The sequence below is a fragment of the Schistocerca piceifrons genome, chromosome 1, assembly GCF_021461385.2.
Source record: "Schistocerca piceifrons isolate TAMUIC-IGC-003096 chromosome 1, iqSchPice1.1, whole genome shotgun sequence".
NCBI lineage: Eukaryota > Metazoa > Arthropoda > Insecta > Orthoptera > Acrididae > Schistocerca > Schistocerca piceifrons.
The window spans coordinates 1,075,922,327-1,075,938,745 of NC_060138.1; the positions used below are offsets into that span (position 1 = coordinate 1,075,922,327).

The following is a 16,419-nucleotide window of genomic DNA, read 5'->3' on the forward strand; positions in this document are numbered from 1 at the left end:
AGATAAGAGAACGACTTGTATGAATATCAAGAGCTCAGATGGAAACCCAGTTCTAAGCAAAGAAGGGAAAGCAGAAAGGTGGAAGGAGTATATAGAGGGTCTATACAAGGGCGATGTACTTGAGGACAATATTATGGAAATGGAAGAGGATGTAGATGAAGATGAAATGGGAGATACGATACTGTGTGAAGAGTTTGACAGAGCACTGAAAGACCTGAGTCGAAACAAGGCCCCCGGAATAGACAACATTCCATTGGAACTACTGACAGCCTTGGGAGAGCCAGTCCTGACAAAACTCTACCATTTGGTGAGCAAAAAGTATGAAACAGGCGAAATACCCTCAGACTTCAACAAGAATATAATAATTCCAATCCCAAAGAAAGCAGGTGTTGACAGATGTGAAAATTACCGAACTATCAGTTTAATAAGTCACAGCTGCAAAATACTAACATGAATTCTTTACAGACGAATGGAAAAACTAGTAGAAGCCAACCTCGGGGAAGATCAGTTTGGATTCCGTAGAAACACTGGAACACGTGAGGCAATACTGACCTTACAACTTATCTTAGAAGAAAGATTAAGGAAAGGCAAACCTACGTTTCTAGCATTTGTAGACTTAGAAAAGCTTTTGACAGTGTTGACTGGAATACTCTCTTTCATATTCTAAAGGTGGCAGGGGTAAAATGCAGGGAGCGAAAGGCTATTTACAATTTGTACAGAAGCCAGATGGCAGTTATAAGAGTCGAGGGACATGAATGGGAAGCAGTGGTTGGGAAGGGAGTAAGACAGGGTTGTAGCCTCTCCCTGATGTTGTTCAATCTGTATATTGAGCAAGCAGTAAAGGAAACAAAAGAAAAATTCGGAGTAGGTATTAAAATCCATGGAGAAGAAATAAAAACTTTAAGGTTCGCCGATGACATTGTAATTCTGTCAGAGACAGCAAAGGACTTGGAAGAGCAGTTGAATGGAATGGACAGTGTCTTGAAAGGAGGATATAAGATGAACATCAACAAAAGCAAAACGAGGATAATGGAATGTAGTTGAATTAAGTCGGGTGATGCTGAGGGAATTAGATTAGGAAATGAGACACTTAAAGTAGTAAAGGAGTTTTGCTATTTGGGGAGCAAAATAACTGATGATGGTCGAAGTAGAGAGGATATAAAATGTAGACTGGCAATGGCAAGGAAAGCATTTCTGAAGAAGAGAAATTTGTTAACATCGAGTACAGATTTAAGTGTCAGGAAGTCATTTCTGAAAGTATTTGTATGGAGTGTAGCCATGTATGGAAGTGAAACATGGACGATAAATAGTTTGTACAAGAAGAGAATAGAAGCTTTTGAAATGTGGTGCTACAGAAGAATGCTGAAGATTAGATGGGTAGATCACATAACTAATGAGGAAGTATTGAATAGGATTGGGGAGAAGAGAAGTTTGTGGCACAACTTGACCAGAAGAAGGGATCGGTTGGTAGGATATGTTCTGAGGCATCAAGGGATCACCAATTTAGTATTGGAGGGCTGCGTGGAGGGTAAAAATCGTAGAGGGAGACCAAGAGATGAATACACTAAGCAGATTCAGAAGGATGTAGATTGCAGTAGGTACTGGGAGATGAAGAAGCTTGCACAGGATAGAGTAGCATGGAGAGCTGCATCAAACCAGTCTCAGGACTGAGGACCACAACAACAACAACAGTACCAATCCCATATTGACAAGCAGTATTCAGGTATTGATCAAATGAATGTTTCATAAGCTACTTGTTTTGGTGATAGACTCCATTTCCTAAGGATTCTTTCCGTGAATCTCAGTCTACCATCTCCCTTTCTTGCAATTAACTTTTTGTGGTCATTCCACTTCAAATTGCCTTATATGCTTACTCATAAATATTTTAAGTAAGTAATTGTTTTCAATGACTTCTCCAATTGTGTAGTCATATAATGAAATGTCTTTCTGTCTGTGTTTTAAAATATATTAAATTTATTTTTGATCTTCTGTAGGTCTTCCCACATTTTGCTTCAATTTTCTAGTGGTGTGACTTCTCTGTATCAACAGCATCATCCACAAAAAGCCTCATGGAACTTCCAACATTATCTACTAGGTCATTTATATGTATTGTGAAAAGTAATGGTTCTATAATTCTCTGCTGGGACATGCCTGAAGTTACTATTACATCTGAAGACTTTTTTGTATTCTTTGATTCAGAATGGCATACTATAATAATAATAATAATAATAATAATAATAAAGATTTTATTGTCTTTAGGCCATTACAGCAATTGACAACGTCAAATGAAGTTACAATTTATAATACAGTGTGATAAGGTATTGACTACTGAAATATTTTAGCTTATATTACAATAAATGTACAGTGGGTCTTCTGTTGGATTACTGCATTTTACGGTTGAAGAATTCATTGATATCATAGAACGGGTGGGCAATAAACCATTCATGCAGTCTTTCTTTGAATGTATGTTCAGGAAGATCCTGTATGGCATGTGGCAGCTTATTAAGTAGCTTGTGCCCTGTGACTTCATAGCTATTTATTGATTTTGATAGTCTGTGGTAAGGCGTGTATATGTGTTTGATGCTTCTTGTGTTGTAACAATGTACATTTTCTCTACGTTTCAGTGTTCTGTTTGCAAGAAACTCTTTGATCCAATCACACAATTGATCTTATTTTCCATACACTTGTATTCTGTTCTTTGCCAAGCAGTGTGGAACTATATTGAATGCTGTTCGGAGGTCGAGAAACACAGCATCTGCCTGGGTGCCTGTATTTACTGCTTCCTGGGTCCCATGGGTGAACAGAGCAAGGTGGTTTTCACATGATTGTTGTTTTCAGAATCAATGTTGGTTCCTGCAGAGGAGGTTTTTGGCCTCCAGAAATGTGAGCATAATACACGTTCCAAATTCTACACCTGACTGATGTTACAGGTATAGGTCTATAGTTTTGTACATCTGTTCGATGACAGTTCTTGAAAATGGGAATGACCTGTCCTTTTTGTCAAATCATCAGGAACACTTCTCTCCTCCAAAGCCCTACAGTACACTGACATTAGAAGATGGAAAATTTCTTTTGCACACACTATGTGCAAGTGTATTGGGATCATGTCATGTCCAGTGGCCTTCCCTTTGTTGAAAAATTTCAGTTGCTTTTCTGTCCGATGGTCACTTATTTTGATGTCAGCCATTTTGTCATTCATACAATGATTTGAAAGATACACTGTAGTGTGATCTTCCTCTGTGACACAGCTTTGGTAAAAGACATTTAGTATTTTGGTCAGGACTTGAATCAGTTTATTGATTTAACAAGTGACCAGAATTTCTTAGGATTTTCAGTCAAGTCAGTAGACAAAATTTTACTTTCAAATTTATTGATTGCTTCACACTTGGCTCTCTTTATGCTAATTTTGGCTTTGCTTAATTTTTGTTTGCCTGAAAGGCTTTGGCCATGTATAAATTAGCAGTGAAGCACTCTTTGCTTTTGTAGCAGTTTTCTGACATGGCTATTGAACTATATCAAGTCTTTTCCATCCCTCAGAACTTTGCTTGGTACATACCTGTATGAAGCATATTGTACACTGCTCTTGAACTTTGTCTATTGATACTCAACATCATTAGTGCTGGAGATGAAGTTTTCATACTGACCACTTAGGTAATCTGGAATTTGTTTCTTGTCTCTCCTGCTAAGCAGAAGGATTTTCCTGCCTTCCTTTCTATTCCTATTTACAGCCATATTCAGTGATGTGATAATGGCCTTACGATCACTGATTCCCTGTTCTGTGCTAAGTCAGAAATTTTGGTTCTGTTTATCATCAGTAGGTCTTCATGGTTTGGTTCTCTGATTAACTGCTCAAGGTAATTTTTGAATAAAGCACTAAGAACAATTTCACATGATTCTCTGTCTCTAACTACATGTCCTAATCACTTGAGTCTTCCAGTCTGGTAATTTAAAATCTCCACCTAAAATTATAATCTGACCAGAAAATTTACGCAGAATATTCTCCAAGTTTTCCCTCATTTGTTCCGCCAGTACTGCTGCTGCCAAAATATCTCAAGTATCAAGCAAATAAAGGCAGAATCATTAAATAACAATGATCTTATAGGATTACACGGAACAGACATAAAGGGCATTGAGTAAGTAATGTAACACTTTTTTTCTGAAACCAGGTTTGTTTTATTCAGGATTCTAATATACCATATTATTCCCCGCACTATTGGCTATGAAACCCTATTTTTAAATGTAATCTCCATTCAATGCAATGGCCTTATGCTATCTTACTGGTAGAGCTTGTATGCCCACATGGTACCACTCTACTGGTCAACGTCAGATCCAGTTTCTTGCTGCATCAATAATCTCTCCATCATCCACATACTGCTTCCTGCAGAGTGCATCCTTCATTGGCCCAAACAGATGAAAGTTGGAAGGTGTGAGATCCTTGCTGCAGGATGGATGAGGAAGAGGTTTACATGACGAAGTGATGACAGATGCCTCGTCCAATGACTCACCACGCATTTGTTCACTGATAGGTCTCTCTAGACATTCTGCAAGTCCTTATGAATATCTGTGATGCTCTGTTTTCCATCACATGAAACTCAATGACAGCTCCTTCACTTGGAATGCACCTCTGTTACAGACACTATTTTGAAGGCTACATACAGTGCTGCAACCCATTGGAAATTCATGAAACTCTAGGAACTTATGTTGGAATATTCCATATTTTTTTCAACTGAAACTGGCTGAGAAAAAAAAAGTGTTGCATGACTTTCTGAAAGCCCCTTGTACAATAAAAAATCAGTATCTCATAATGCAAAATTAAAACATTACATAACAGTAGTCAAACTTGAAGCATTATATGCATCACATATTGTAATCATTAACTAGAAGATTTGGCAAAAGAAGAAAGCAACATACTAAGGAAAATTTATAGTCTGGTTTGTGTTGAGCGAATCTGGAAGAGACAGAAGTTATATCAAAATTTTGAAAAAATCTTGGAAATTCTCAGGAAAAGAATACTGAAATTTTATGACCACATTTTCAGAATGAATAATAATAGACTGACCAAAAGGATACTCTAACCTGCCCCCCTCAGTGAAAGTTAAAAACAATTGGATACTTGAAACTGAAAGTGAGCTTCAGGAAACAAGCATTACAAACAACATTCTGCAGGACAGAGCTGCATAACTTTAACTGATAAGCACACGTTTAAAGCTAAATTAAGTGTTACATCTAAGACAACATGGACAGAAGAACATAAAAAAACTACAGTGAGAAGCTGAAGAAATTTTGGGAGGAGGAGAAAACAAGTATTTCAGGGAAATAAGTTCAGTCAAATTCCAAAGCAGAGCACAGAATAACAATGCTAAAATAATAATAATAATAATAATAATAAAAAAAGAATAGGCCTCCGGTATGTTCTGCCACTCGTAAAAGGTGATGAAAAGAACAAACCACTAATAGGGCTAACCCCCCTTTTAGTGTGATTAGTTGGTTCGGGACAGAACTAATGAAGCCTCGGACAAGCGCTGTCATGGCCAGGGACGACACTCAAACCCTATGCCCATCCACAGTGGTAACGACACTGCTAGCCACACGGAAAATTATTTAAATCCAAATAGAGGTGTTTTGCAGGATATGCTTCCTGCAACCACTCTAGAAGGAAAACAAAGACAGAGGATGAGATGGTCAGATGAAGTTAACTGACACCTCATGTTCTGTTATTACCAAGCAACAAACTTAGGAACAAACACAACTGGATACAGATCACACGTATACACAACATTTATTACCAGGTACCCAGAATTAAACTTTTTAACAGAACAATGACTAGCTGATCAGATCCGTGTAATAATCAAAAATAACAGGATACCCCAGTCAGAATTAGAAAACATCAAACAACAAGTACAACCATTACTGGAACAAAATAATGTGCAATCAGAAGAAGAAGAAAATACATAATGGACTCAAACATCCCAGAGCAAACAAACAAAGAACAACACACATCAATTAAACAATCAGAGGAAAACGAAATCTTAAGACAGCCACCAGAACAAGCACAAATAGAACACGAAGTGACACACCTGTTAGATATAGAAGAAAAATTTCAGCTGATATATATACAATACAAAGACACAAATACAGACATTAGACTATTCTTGCATAGACCACCAAGTAACCCACAAGTCGAAACAACAATAACAACTATCAACACAATCATACACAACAAAATAAATGAAAATACAACTATGGAAGAGTTACAAATACTGGTTTATATAGGAGCACTCACTACACTAAATATACACACTAGGCAGAGACCAGAACCAACCAACACACAGAAGAAACCCACAAAACCAGCATGGCAATACAGGCTACAGATCAGAATAGAAAAACTGAGAAAAGACATCGGACAGCTAACACAATTTATAAGAAATGAAATATCAGACAAAAAAAGGAAAAGGTTAGGTAAAATCTCACAACAAGAAGTGATAGAGCAATTAGATGAAAAGAAGCAGAAATTACAAGCATTGGCCAAACAACTTAGAAGATACAAAAAAAGTGAAAATAGAAGAAAACAAAACCAAACATTCAACACAAACCTAAAGAAGTTTTACTAGACAATAGATAACACACACATTAAAATAGACAATCCATCAAACATAACAGACATGTAACACTTCTGGAGCAACATATGGTCAAACCCGGTACAACATAACAAACATGCACAGTGGATACAAGCAGAAACAGACACATACAAGATGATACCACAAATGCCTGAAGTGATAATTTTGCAACATTCTACTCACAATTGGAAAGTCCCTGGAAAAGATAAAATAGCAAATTTCTGGCTAAAGAAGTTCACCTCAACACATTCACATCTAACTAAATTATTTAACAGTTACATTGCAGACCCATACACATTCCCTGATACACTTACACATGGAATAACTTATCTGAAACCTAAAGACCAAGCAGACACAGCAAACCCAGCTAAATATCACCCCATAACACGCCTACCAACAATATACAAAATATTAACTTCAGTCATTACACAGAAATTAATGACACATACAATACAGAACAAAATTATAAATGACGAACAAAAAGGCTGTTGCAAAGGAGCACAAGGATGTAAAGAGCAACTGATAATAGATGCAGAGGTGACATATCAAGCTAAAACTAAACAAAGGTCGCTATACTATGCATACATTGATTACCAAAAAGCTTTTGATAGTGTACCCCACTCATGGTTACTACAAATATTGGAAATATACAAAGTAGATCCTAAATTGATACAGTTCCTAAACATAGTAATGAAAAATTGGAAAACCATACTTAATATCCATACAAATCAAATAATATCACATCACAGCCAATACAGATTAAGCGTGGACTATACCAAGGAGACCCATTAAGTCCTTTCTGGTTCTGCCATGCTCTAAATCCACTATCCAACATGATAAATAATACAAATTATGGATACAATATTACTGGAACATACCAACACCAAATCACACATTTGCTATACATGGATGATCTAAAACTACTGACAGCAACAAATCAACAACTCAACCAATTACTAAAGATAACAGAAGTATTCAGCAATGATGTAAATATGGCTTTCAGAACAGACAAATGTAAGAAAAATAGCATAGTCAAGGGAAAACACACTAAACAAGAAGATTACATATTGGATAACCACAGCGACTGCTTAGAAGCGATGGAAAAAACAGATGCCTATAAATATCTAGGATACAGGCAAAAAATAGGAATAGATAATACAAATATTAAAGAAGAACTAAAAGAAAAATATAGACAAAGACTAACAAAAATACTGAAAACAGAATTGACAGCAAGAAACAAGACAAAAGCTATAAATACTTACGCTATACCAATATTGACCTACTTATTTGGAATAGTGAAATGGAGTAACACAGATCTAGAAGCACTCAATACACTTACACAATCAAAATGCCACAAATATAGAATACATCACATACATTCAGCAACAAAAAGATTCACATTAAGCAGAAAGGAAGGAGGAAGGGGATTTATCAGCATAAAAAACCTACATTATGGACAGGTAGACAATTTAAGAAAATTCTTTCTAGAACGAGCAGAAACTAGCAAAATACACAAAGCAATCACTGATATAAATACATCGGCTACACCATTGCAATTTCATAACCACGTCTACAACCCTTTAGATCACATAACATCAACAGATACGAAGAAAGTAAATTGGAAAAAGAAAACACTACATGGCAAGCACCCATATCATCTAACACAGCCACACATCGATCAAGACGCATCCAACACATGGCTAAGAAAAGGCAATATATACAGTGAGACGGAAGGATTCATGATTGCAATACAATAAACACCAGATATTACAGCAAGCATATTATTAAAGATCCCAATACCACAACAGATAAATGCAGACTTTGCAAACAACAAATAGAAACAGTAGATCACATCACAAGCGGATGTACAATACTAGCAAATACAGAATACCCCAGAAGACATGACAATGTAGCAAAAATAATACATCAACAGTTTGCCTTACAACATAAACTAATAAAACAACACGTTCCCACATACAAGTTTGTTGTTGTTCTTGTAGTCGTCAGTCCTGAGACTGGTTTGATGCAGCCCTCCATGCTACTCTATCCTGTGCAAGCTTTTTCATCTCCCAGTACCTACTGCAACCTACATCCTTTTGAATCTGCTTAGTGTATTCATCTCTTGGTCTCCCTCTACGATTTTTACCTTCCACGCTGCCTCCAATACTAAACTGGTGATCCCTTGATGCCTCAGAACATGTGCTACCAACATATCCCTTCTTCTAGTCAAGTTGTGCCACAAACTTCTCTTCTCCCCAATCCTATTCAGTACCTCCTCATTAGTTATGTGATCTACCCATCTAATCTTCAGCATTCTTCTGTAGCACCACATTTCGAAAGCTTCTATTCTCTTCTTGTCCAAACTATTTATTGTCCATGTTTTACTTCCATACATGGCTACCCTCCATACAAATACTTTCAGAAACGACTTCCTGACACTTAAATCTACACTCGATGTTAACAAATTTCTCTTCTTCAGAAACGCTTTCCTTGCCATTGCCAGTCTACATTTTATATCCTCTCTACTTCGACCATCATCAGTTATTTTGCTCCCCAAATAGCAAAACTCCTTTACTACTTTAAGTGTCTCATTTCCTAATCTAATTCCCTCAGCATCACCCGATTTAATTCGACTACAGTCCATTATCCTCGTTTTGCTTCTGTTGATGTTCATCTTATATCCTCCTTTCAAAACACTATCCATTCTGTTCAACTGCTCTTCCAAGTCCTTTGCACAAAATGTACTGGAGAATGATGAACACAAATTATACTGGAACAGAATCATTATAACAGATGAAACAACACCACATAACATACCTGACATCCTACTCACCAATAAAAAGAAGAAATTAACACAACTAATCGAAATATCCATACCCTGTACAACAAATATACAGAAGAAAACAGGAGAAAAAATTGAAAAATACATACAACTGGCTGAGGAAGTCAAGGACATGTGGCATCAGGATAAAGTTGTCACTGTACCAATTATACTATCAACTACAGGAATCATACCACACAATATCCACCAGTACATCAACGCAATACACCTACATCCAACTGTATACATACAACTACAGAAATCTGTAATTATTGATACATGTTCAATTACCCGAAAGTTCCTAAATGCAATGTAACATATACTGTACAGTTAAAAGGAAGTCACGCTTGTTCAAGGTCCGCATCACTTTCCATTTTTAACTAGACATAACGTCTGAGAAAGGAAAGAAATAACAATGGAAACAGCTGTTCAGTCCACAACAACTAGTCACAACACATGAATGGAAAAAGTGAAAGGAGGGAGTGTGTGGGGGTTGGTTGCAGAAGGAGAGCCATTTTGTGCTCCCAAGATGCCAGGCCTGTCCTTTACTCTCCCAGCGATTGACAATCGATTCACATTGACTATATGTCACATCCACAAACCACCAAGAAGATAATAATGTACATAATTTTTTGATACCTTGGCATAAAATTTGTACAAATAAAGATAGAATTACAATAACATTAATTAAGAGAAATTTAGTTATTATTCAGTTAATAGAGAAATGAGAGTATGACTAAACAGTAAATTGAAAGAAACTCACCAAGACTACTGACAACAAACACAAGAGTAGCTGTTTTTAAGTCAGGATACCGTTCAATTTTTGGAAAGTAATAATTTGGTGTATGAGAATACCAATGACGATCCTGATGAGGTTCTGTCTTCCAATCTGGAAAGTTTAACAAAGGGAAATTCAGTTTTAAAAATTATGAAAACAAATGAAGCGTGTTATATTTACAAGCATTACTTAAATACCTTGATAACAGGTTGCAGGTTCATCACTGTTGTCACCACAATGGTCAAAACCATCACAGTATAACTGTGAAGGTATACACCGATGATTCTGACAAAGTGTATCAGAACCACTGAAACAATCTGAGCAGTAAAAATATTATTACACTCAAATATACTTTTGTAATTTTTAACTGAAACTAATCCATAGTGTAACATCTTTATAGTAAATAAAGACAGCTAATTTTCATTCATTTAGGCAGATGAAATTCTTTTTACTAATATTTTTAAGCAGAATGCATTGCCAAAATATCTGCCTGGATAGCCACATGTGTTAGTATGTCACTTCCAGGATGCAAGCAGGTGCTCCAGCCTGGGATCGAATCTACAGAGCAGGTTAGCAATGAGGGCTGGTGTATCAGCCAGCCTGGCTGTGGTTTGTAAGGGGTTACCCATATCTGACAAGGTCAATACTGGGCTGGTACCAAAGTCCCACATCATTTACATGATTTGAAAACATTTAGAAAATGTTCCCATACTTTCTAATGGATAACATTACATGCAAATGATTGGGGTACACATATTCTGTCCCAAGGGTATGAGGAAGTGACAGAAAGGGTGTCTAGGCATCCCTTAAATTAACCATGACAATCCATTTGGCTTGCTTGCACACCTAAGCCACACTTTCTCTCACAGCCAGTGTGAGTATTAAACTTGACTGTAGTGATTTATTCAGAGAATTTTTATTCCACAAGCATGAAGCATGTATATATGTGTACTGCAACAGTTGATTTGATCTGGCAACAATGCAATGCCCATCCATGAATCGCCATCATTTGTAAATCACACTATAACACATATTGTTTGAGTCACTGTAATTTAAAATTTGCCATATATTCTAAAATACATAGTCCATTCTGCAGGACAAGTGATTGCAGTGAAATAAAATACAAGATTTTTTAATTTTTAGTTTACATGTGACTTGTTGTTCAAAATAGGCTCCCTGTTAGTCAATACACAACTGGAAGCATTAGAAAAATTGTGGGAAACAGTTCAGATACTTTAAGCTATGGTCTTAGCCTTCAGGATATCAGAAATTGCGTGAAAATACTTTACTTCCACATCCAGTTTCAGTTTTCAAAATAAGCAAAAGCTGCACAGAAGCAAATTAGGAGGATTTTCAAGCATTGTGGTACATTTTTGAGCCAATAAATCATATACAATCTTGCTTTTGTGCACTGGTGCATTGTGCAACAAACACCTTGTTGCTTGATTCTGGTATTCAGATAAAACCCAAACAATCCTCACCCATAAATGATTTAAAACACCACATTAGTAATGTACAGCTCCAGTTTGACCTTCTGGAACAAATTTATTATGGATAATTCTTTTTTAATCAAAGTAAACCGTGAGTGGTGTCTTGGCACAGCTTTTCCACATGCACACTTTTTGTGGTCTCAAAGATTCTGGATGTTTGAAACTTCCTGGCAGATTAAAACTGTGTGCCTGACTGAGACTCGAACTCGGGACCTTTGCCTTTCGCGGGCAATTGCTCTACCAACTGAGCTACCCAAGCACGACTCACACCCTGTCCTCACAACTTTACTTCTGCCCGTACCTCGTCTCCTACCTTCCAAACTTTAAAGAAGCTCTCCTGCGAACCCTGCAGAACTAGCACTCCTGAAAGAAAGGATATTGTGGAGACATGGCTTAGCCACAGCCTGGCGCAACGGAGTTTGAGTCTCGGTCCGGCACACAGTTTTAATCTGCCAGGAAGTTTCATATCAGCGTACACTCTGCTGCAGAGTGAAAATCTCATTCTGGATGTTTCCTTTCCAAACTTTGTCACTTTGTAAGTCACTCTTATTGAAAATGCCATGTTTCATTGGATCCTGAGAGAGAGAGTGGGGCACAGAGGGACAACAGGTCTTCTCTTTGCTGAAATGTTTGGTTAGAATGCAATGCAAAGATGTTTTAGGATTTCCTGTGACCAGCTCAAGTAAACTGTTAGATGCGCAATGATTATTTCAAAGAATTTCTGCCACTTTTTGAACATTTTCTTTGGCTCGAACTGTCACCAAGGCTCCTAGATGTGGACTATCTTCAATGATTTCTCTCCAGGCACAAAGCCTTTCCTACCACTTAAAAAAATCTTTACAACACATTCTTCACTATGATAACCAGTGTGTATCATTTCAAAAGTGCTTGTGGCAGTTTTACCCAATTTAAAACAAAACTTGATTTTTGTACATTGCTCCTTAGCTCCTTTCATGACTGAAGTTCAAAACATACTGTTTTTTAAAATTTTAGTTATTATGAGCAACCTATGGTGCTAAATGTAAAATGGAAGGTAGTCGAAATACTATGCTAGTTAATTCATGTGTCCATTCACAGTTGGCAATAGTAGCTATGTGAATATAAAATCAGTCACCTTTCCGGTAGGATAGACTGTGTAGTTTTTAGATTAGTCTTTTGAGCTGCCACAGCTACTTCACAAAAATATTAGATGTTGTTAAATGGAAATATATGTTGCAAAAAGTCCTTATTGTTGATCTATTACTTCAGAATTAATCTTCATTACTGGTGAGACAGTATCTCTCCTAGGATAAATCTTTGGGTTCTGATGGAATAGTACTCTCATCTATGTATACTGTTCCTATTTCTTCATTTATAATCACAGAATAGGGCAAGTCACATAAATGTGATATGTGATATAGGGCAGATGTTAGAAGCATCCCCTAGCTGCCTCCTTGCTGTGAAATTTGGAAATAAATATAGCTTGACAATGTGGAAGAGAGTGTATGTGAAAGAGTGTATCCAAAAGACCAAAGAAAAATAGTAAAAACCTACAAACACTCAGGAAGCCCTGATACTTATGGCACATCCTGTACGACATCAAAAACTGTAATATGTGAAATTGAGATTGCTGAACCACTGACAATAGTAATAAGTAAATGCTTCCAAGCTGGACAATTTATAAACTTCCTGAAAATAGCATGCAAAGTACCAATTTACCAGAAAGGTAATTCACATGAATTGTCAACCTAAACGCCCATATTTATAACACCAGTGCCAGTTAAGCTGATGGAATCCATAATGAAAGACCAGCTATTAAGTTATTTTGAAGGAAATAACCTCTTTTATGATACACAGATAGGTTTTCAGAAGGGCACATAACTGACAACTGTGGTACTCAAATTATTTCCAAAACCATTTCTTTATGGTAAGTAGAGTCTGTCTATATAAGGTAGCAATAAATATCTAGAGCCAGATTACTTGTCTTGTGTGGCAGTAATCTTGTTTACGAGCCACTGGATAGAGTTATGATTAAAATGTAGAGAAAAATATTAAATAATAACGATGGACTTCCTGAATGGAATACTATGTAGAATACAGGAAATCCAAATATTTACTTAGAGCTGACTGATGTGTGGCCCATAGACACACGCAACAGAACAAGCTCTTGCCATTTCTATAGCAAAAGTACACACATTCACACACAAACAGACACCAAAATGCACACACCCAGGGCCATGACAAGACTGACTGTTGAATATTGATTACTGAGAGCAGTTCCCTTAGAAGATGGAGATTGTGAGCAATAGGGAAGGAAGTGCGAGGCAGAGTGAATGGTGGGAGAAGGCAGTACAGGTGAGGCAGTGGGAAACAGTCTCAATGCCAATGCAAAATTTACCATGGAAGTAGAAAAGGACAACACCCATGGACTGATACCTGCACAAACTATCAAATCACCGCCTGAGCCAGAAAAGATGCATGATTAGCACGTTTGTAACATGAGGAAGACGAATATTTGAGCCACAGCACCTCAGACATGAAACACAACACTTATAAAGAGCTCTGAAGAGCAATCGGCACTCCACAAATGATATTAGAAGTATAACAGAGGTAAACAGTTTGTGTAGTGAGACATCAGAAAAAGAAATGTCTGGTATGGCCTTTCTACCATACATTCCCAGAGTGGTGGACAGAAACAGCCATATAATCCGCAAACACAGCATAAAGACTATTTACAAACTGACAAGTAAGATCAAAGAGTTTCTCAGATCGGCAATATACTGCATACCATGCACATGTGGGAAGGTTTATGTCGGTATGACTGGACAATCAATCAACATCAGGATAACAGAACATAAGCGGCATTGCAGGTTGGGCCAGGTGGAGAAATCGGCTGTGGCAGAGTGCGCACTGCACGAGACTGAGCATGTAGTAAAATTTGCCGACACATAAGTTCTGGATGTAGAGAAGACCTATCACACCCGCTTCAGAGACTGGACTGAGCAGAGAAGCAGAGCAGCTATTAAGTTATTTTGAAGGAAATAACCTCTTTTATGATACACAGATAGGTTTTCAGAAGGGCACATAACTGACAACTGTGGTACTCAACTTATTTCCAAAACCATTTCTTTATGGTAAGTCTGTCTATATAAGGTAGCAGAGAAGCTATAGAAATACACAAACATGAGAAAATCTTCAACAAGAAAGAAGAAAACCTCAAGGTAAATGGATCCTGGCTTCCTGTACTGCTGCGAATGACCATTGCAGGTAGCCTGAGAACCATACCGGAAATGACCAAGGAGAAGCCCTTGGACGTTGGCACGCCAGGTACAAACAGTCTGTGGCAGTGAGCTCAGCAATGGAGGGTGAAACTTTGACAATGCCAGCCACTCGTGCTGGCGAAATGATAAAAAAATCATCAGATGAATGTCGGCTGAAGAACCCAAGACAGAAGCCAACAGGCAGTTTTTCAACACGTGGCTACGAAAACCTTAACAATTTTGGATCTTTTTTGTGTAAACCACTTGTAAACATCACCTAGATCCATGCTCATGGCAAGCTTCATAGTTTTATGACTTGTTGATCCTTCAGTAAATTAAGCTTAGGTAAAAAATTTGTGATACTTCTTTTGTTTCTTCGTATCCACAATTGGCAACTTACCAAGCTCACACTCATTAGATTACTTGATCAGAGATTCACCTTTATCTAACATTTTATTAATGTCACATTTATCTCTCAAAGAAAGGACAACATGTTGACATCTAAGCACTTTATATCGCAAGTGTACTTTGCAAAGTTGACATAAGTGATCATTATAGAGCATGAAGGATTACTATTCTCAGCAGGACAGCATTGGTACAGGAAGGGCAACACTCATAAGAGAGTAACAGTTTGGGTAATCAGTCATTGGATTGACTGATGTTCAGATAGTTGACACATTGTAATTGTGGTTGACTAGGAGGATTAGGAAAGAGGTGGAGGGTTTAGTTTCAGAAGAACATAGTGTAAGGTAGTATTCCATGGCTGCAAGGCCATGGGCATGGGGAATGTTCATATATAAGGATATTGGATCCACAGTGACCAACAAGGAGTCTGGAGGTAACAAGACAGGGACTGTGGAAAGGCAGTGAAGGACATGAGCAGTGTCTCGAATGTCAGATGGGATGTTATGGACTATATTTAGGTGTTGGTCAACAGAAGCTGAGGTTCTGTGGGAGCATTGTACCCAGCCACAATGGAATGACCAATAAGGAGACAAGGTGGGGTTGGGTTTGTGGAGTTTGGGAAGTAGATAAAAGAAAGGAGTGTGGGGCATGGGGGGTAGCTGATGTGAGAAAGGAGATGGATTCAGGTGTCAGGTTTTGGGATGGACCTAAGTCCATGAGGAGCTGCTACAGGTCCTGCTGGACTCCTGAGATGGGATCATGGTTGTAAGGTTTGTATGCAGCAGTGTCAGGAAGTTGTCAAGAGACCCTCAACCACATAGGTTTTATGATCCATGGCCACTGTTGTGGAGTCTTTGACTGCAGGAAAGATGATAAGTTCTGGATTGGGTTTCAAGTTATGAATAGTTGTATGTTCCATAGGAGTGACATTGGACTCGCTGAGGAGGAATGTAGGAAAGGACAGTGAGACCAGGTTAGAAGTGAGAAATTTCTCAAAGACTGCCAGGGGATGACTGGGTGGAAGGGCAGGAGGATCAAAGTTGGAGGGAGATTGGAACTGTTTCAAACA

General features: G+C 37.7%; 1 protein-coding gene across 6 annotated transcripts in view; it reads right to left on the bottom strand.

Annotated features, from left to right (window-relative positions):
* The window catches only part of LOC124769433, a 132,757-nt gene that overhangs the window by 37,859 nt on the left and 78,479 nt on the right, over positions 1–16,419 (bottom strand). For all 6 annotated transcript variants that reach the window (XM_047249169.1, XM_047249171.1, XM_047249164.1 and 3 more), the window contains exons 9-10: positions 10,414–10,533; positions 10,202–10,327 (exon numbers count right to left, since the gene is read on the bottom strand). In XM_047249169.1, coding sequence (XP_047105125.1) covers positions 10,202–10,327; positions 10,414–10,533 — 246 coding nt within the window. The remainder of the gene's footprint in view (positions 1–10,201; positions 10,328–10,413; positions 10,534–16,419) is intronic.